The sequence below is a fragment of the Bolinopsis microptera genome, chromosome 4, assembly GCF_026151205.1.
Source record: "Bolinopsis microptera isolate Bmic1 chromosome 4, MBARI_Bmic_1.0, whole genome shotgun sequence".
Classification (NCBI taxonomy): Eukaryota; Metazoa; Ctenophora; class Tentaculata; order Lobata; family Bolinopsidae; genus Bolinopsis; species Bolinopsis microptera.
The window spans coordinates 15,483,521-15,488,881 of record NC_087075.1 but is presented as its reverse complement, the minus strand read 5'-3'; the positions used below and the strand labels follow the sequence as shown (position 1 = coordinate 15,488,881).

At 35.4% G+C, this 5,361-nt stretch overlaps 1 protein-coding gene across 1 annotated transcript; it reads right to left on the bottom strand.

Annotated features, from left to right (window-relative positions):
- Nucleotides 1-1,309: 1,309 nt before the first annotated feature.
- LOC134814177 (uncharacterized) lies at nucleotides 1,310-4,930 on the bottom strand. Its single transcript, XM_063822225.1, has 7 exons — nucleotides 4,898-4,930; nucleotides 4,575-4,760; nucleotides 4,179-4,337; nucleotides 3,767-3,994; nucleotides 3,269-3,522; nucleotides 3,062-3,146; nucleotides 1,310-1,934 (listed from the first exon to the last, which is right to left on the bottom strand). Coding segments are annotated over exons 2-7 (771 nt in total). The 5' UTR covers nucleotides 4,576-4,760; nucleotides 4,898-4,930; the 3' UTR covers nucleotides 1,310-1,890.
- Between the last annotated feature and the right edge of the window lie 431 nt (nucleotides 4,931-5,361).

The window sequence follows — 5,361 nt, the reverse complement described above, 5'->3', positions numbered from 1 at the left end:
GTAAGCGAGTTTATGCGATTTTACAATCAAATAATCAGATTTTATAATCTAACTCAGCGCGCGGCTCTTGTAGCTTATACGTTACTTTTTTCCAATTGGTAGTTGGAGTGCACGTGATTTTTTGCGCGGCTGTGATTGGTTCTATGGTTCTAAACGATCACGTGAATGCTGGTCATGTGCGCTCTAATATAACATCCAATTAGCATCCGCACATTTTCAGGGCGATGGAGCTCACAGGGGGGCTGAAACCAGGTTTTTGATCAAACGCTGCCATTTATAGTAAAACTTCGCCAAAAAAAACATAAATCAAAAAAACTTGCATCATGCGTTAATTAATTAACGATGCAATTGGCAATGTCAATTAATTTCGTTGGAGGACTTCGCCGCTTCGACGCGCCGCGCAAACTAGCATTCTTGCTTCGCATCGTCGATCGTTGCTCTGCTAACTGTTTCGCAGAGCAACGATCTCGACGGATTGACATCGTCAATCAATTCATTTCGTCGATCTAGTCGTTGCGATAAGCATAATTGAGTGCGCGGCGCGGCACAGTAATGCATCGCGCTATAATGCATTAATTGTATGTAAGATTGACGCGAAGCGCATTTTTACAAAGTGAAAATATGGATTGGTCATAAGGGTGCCACTGCGTTGTAGCGATATGCACTACTGGGCTGCGCCGCGCTTCTTCTCGCAACCACATCTACTTCGATAGTAACTCTATCCAGAGCCCTTGCAGTAGCCCTTGCAGTAGCGTGTGCCCGCCTCAGGCCGCCTTTTCCTTACATGTGAAAAAAGTCCTGCTAGTTATATATAAAATATATGTTTGCTTTAATTGAAACTAAATAAAATTGTTGTTTTCTTGAGCGCGCCCGCATGGGCGCAAAAGCACATGGTAGGGTGAAGGCGAAATACACCACTGCACACCGGGTCTCACCGAGCTGCGAAGGATTGACATCGCAATTGTGAATCAATCCACTGTGATGCAAAAAGGTTAATTTTTGGCAAAAATTAATTTTCATACGAATTAATTCAAGAATAAATCGTTTTTAGGTTAAAACCGTAAATCATTTCACAATAAACATACAATTATAATATTATAAAAACAATTGTAAATAATAATCTTGTTTTTGGATCGGAATCTTAATTTAATAAGTTGATTTTAAATCGCAATGAACCACTTTGCAGTTATAAAATGTATTAAGCTATAATAAAATTAAAAAGTGTAAGTGATTCATATATACATGATGTAATTCAAATTTGTGATATATTTATCCTTGCATCATTTGCATTTAAATTTATATCATATCAGCCACAATGGATATTTTAATTTTGAAATCACAATGAATTTTCATTAAAAATTGTTATCGAATTTTAAAATGATCAAGTTAGGGTAGTAAATGAAATTTGATCATTCTATTATTCTATTCACTAGAATTCATTTTTTATGAACTTGGATTAATTACATTTAATCAAATTTGATCATTACTCTTATCATACCTTTAATTATCATAAAAGAGTTCTTTACTGAATGAGTCAGATTGGAGATTTCCTTCATACAATTAATGTTCAATCATCCATTTCACTCCAACTGTTTGGATCACAGATCGTATTAAAATCAAGTGCTACAATTATCATTTTAAATAGTTGTACTGCACGTTAATTTTTTACTGTCATAGGTGGCCAAGGGTGATTTTCAAAACTTTGAGTTTTTTCTCTTTACATAGGGTCATTGTGACATTATGTGTATACTGTTTGAAAAATTTTATTCTTTACTGTCATAAGGTTTGATTCTTCGTTTTAAGTTCTTAAGTTTGAAAAAGGATAATTGGGGTCAAATCCAGAATCATATCACTCTCGAGTGTTTGCTCTATTGCATGTTGTGCTGTTGTTTACAGGTTTGTTTCTTTTATCTCGTCTCTGGCTGGAGATACCACTGCAAAAATAAAATATTTATATCTCATAAATATCACTTTGTACAAAGTCATCAGAACTTAGTTATTGGCTGCTTTAAATCGTGGCTAAGTATACTAGATAACTGTGTTCCGAGTTTAAAATAATCCTATTTGAACGTATGTTATCCGCCTTTCAAGACATCACAGTTAGCAAGAACTCTCTAGGCCATATTATGGTTTATGTAATTAATGGTGTCTCATCATGTGAAATTAACAATAGCTTTGACTATTTTTACACTCCGCATCTGTGCTAACTATAACGTGTTTCGGAGTCTTTGTTAATTTGCAGGATCCCCTGTGTTTTACTGACCAAATTAAGCCGCAAGTTTACATTATAAAAACTTAATTGAAGAAGTATAGATCTGTAAGACGTATGTCTCTCTTACTTTATCCGCTTACCACGTGTGACCTGATGCCATTTTTTACTCTAAGTTCTGTACTTCTCTGCATAGAAATGTACATAATTTTGACAACAAATGTCAAAACGGGTATCTATGTAATTTTCGTACTATTTTAATGGTTACCTTCATGCCCACAGTTTAATGTTCAATCTCACTATACCATATTCATTAACTTATAACTTATTACATACTATATGACGTTTTGATTGATGTCCTTAGAAGGGTATTCTTCTTGCACTTTTTGACTGACTTGAATGTCATGCACAGCAGTTTGAAGCTTCTTTAAATTATTTGTATTCTTATTGTATTGCTGGGTAAATTTGATTATAATTCTAGTTCTAATTCTATGGTTCATAATTGTATATGTTCTTAAACATCATTACATCTATACACGTTATTCGTATCCATTTTCTTGAATATTCGGAAGATAGCTGGAGAAATTGGAATTCAATCATGCAGAGAAATTATATGCTTAAAAGAATATTATACATTACTTGCTGCATAAATTTGTCACTTAACTAATGGCGAATTTTCAAATCTGCCACTATACCATTAGCCAAGTAGCATTGTCTTCCTGTATTATTAACAACAATTAAGTACCTGAGGTTACCATTCATTTCATCTACTCAACCCAATTTGTATCCCCAATTTGCTAGTTCTATTTATAGCTAAGATATATGTTGGGTGTTAGATAAGAAGTTACCCACCAAAAGAAGGGCTGATCAACTCTTGTTCAAGTGTAAGCCCTGCTTCAAAATATCCAGACTGTTGATATACATTCTCTACACATTCCTGCAAATGTTTAATGACAATTAGGTATGTTTATTGCACTTTGAACAATTGTGTCACTATTTTTTTAATTTGTGTCACTATTTAACACTTACAATAAATTGCTATCTGCTATACCTAAATACCTGTGATGGTTGTACCCTGGCTTTCTTTTTCCAAGTCCTGATGGAAGCAATGACCAGCACAGTCAGGAGAACGAGCACCACAGGGATAGACAACCATGCTAAGGAAACACATCTCCCTGTCACGTAAGGTAGACTGAAGCTTCTTGCTGGACATGAGTCCCCCTTGAGAGTTAGTCCGTTGCAGGCAGTATTCAATGGGCAAACTGAGCATCTTTCAGTTACAACATCGAATCTGTATCCTGGCTTGCAACCATCTGAATAAGTACAAGTTTTGGATTTTTATTTTTGTTGTTCAAAGCAGTGAGTTTCATCTTAAATCTATTCCAATAGCAACCATGTTCTGAGCTTGGCTCTATAAAGATATTTTTAGCTGTTTTGGAGCAACTGATTCAGATTTGAAGGTCATTGAAATTTAAATGGGAAACATGGGAAATTTAATTGACATTTTATATTACATAACTTTTTGAATAAAAGCAAAGTAGTAGGATAAATTAATACCTAGACATTTTAATGAGGTTGACACCACTCCATTTCTAGATTCAGAGTGGTCAGCCCCAATGACCCTTTTACGGTGCAGCCAACAGGTACCATTCTGAGAGAAAGAAACTCTTGAGCAACCATCTTGTGATCTACAACCCAGGATGCAAGCTTTTATGTCTGATGTTCGGTTCAGCACTTTTAGGACACTACCAGCTCCGAAAACGTTGTCCTCGTAGCAACCATGTTCTAGTGTAAAAGTCTGTTTTAATGAAAAATTAAAATTTAGCCATATTATTACTTACAACTAAGAAAGGAATTTAACAGAATTTAATATGAAATGAATAAATTTGGTTAGCATTTAATTTAAATGCTACATTACAATCAAATCTGAGATACATTGTTCCTTGATGATTATAAATTAGAAACACACCATGAAAACAATCTGCTACATTAGTTGATCCTTTGAGAGAATCTTTGCCATTTGGACAAGCTGAACAAGAATGAGAGGACATAGCACTGAACGTTCTCCTACCACAAACAGTGCAATCATCAGTTGCAGAATTGTACATCATCCCTTTCTTGCACATCACTGGTTATGGATTTAAAGTTAGTCCAAATATTGAATATAACCTTGATTTTATATAATAACATCTATAAACGAAAGAGGCTCAGAAAAATGCTGGCCTATAATATATATGCTTTCTAAGACTCATCTGTTCAATATGTCTCATAAAATTTAACCTAAATTTTATCTAAATATTTTATGTTATCACCCTGTGATCCTGTATTCAGCCCACCCCTTTTAATTCAGAACAACTGTACTCACTGCAGCGATCAGAGCAGTCCAACTTTGCTGTACTATTTCCAGGGCAGTCTAGACCATAGCAAACAGGGTTAAAACAGGTTCTGTTCCTTCTTCTATAGCCTAATGAAGAGGTTGAGTTCTCTGCTGACTCACAAAAGCAGTCCCCCCAATTTGTCCAATCGCTCCATTCTCCATCAACTGTCAGACCTTACAAGGGAAATTAGTAACTTGAGTATTTGAATGACTTCTCTTAAATGATTGACCAGCAGAGATGACATCATCATCATTAAGAGACAAAATACAACATTCAAGGTAAATTGTATTTTAAGCTTTTTAGCACTTACAGCATCGATCATCACAAGTTCCATTATTAAGAAGTTCACCAACACAGTCCCTAGTGTGTATTTTGTTTCAGTATCAATCAAGTTTTATTCAATTATTGAATCCAAATCTAAATTTTTTTGTATAAGTAAAAGACTACGTACAAGTGTAATAAGATTATAGATCTGTTTTACTGTGAAATATATCAGTATTCCCTTACGTTCCATGGCAAGAAGGTGGTGGGTTGGTACAAGATCTAGTTCTGTTCCATGTCCCTGTTCCAGTACTGTGATCACAATCACACCTGCTCCAATTTCCCCAATCTGTCCAGTTTCCGTTTACTATCTGACCTGAGATATTTTGAGTACTTAAATCTGGCAGCTGATTTATTCTTTAAATCGGCAGGCATTGGAGGCATCATGTAGCTGGTGGGCCCGACATGATACGACATATCTCGACACGTCGGGGTCTGTCGGGATATGTCGGG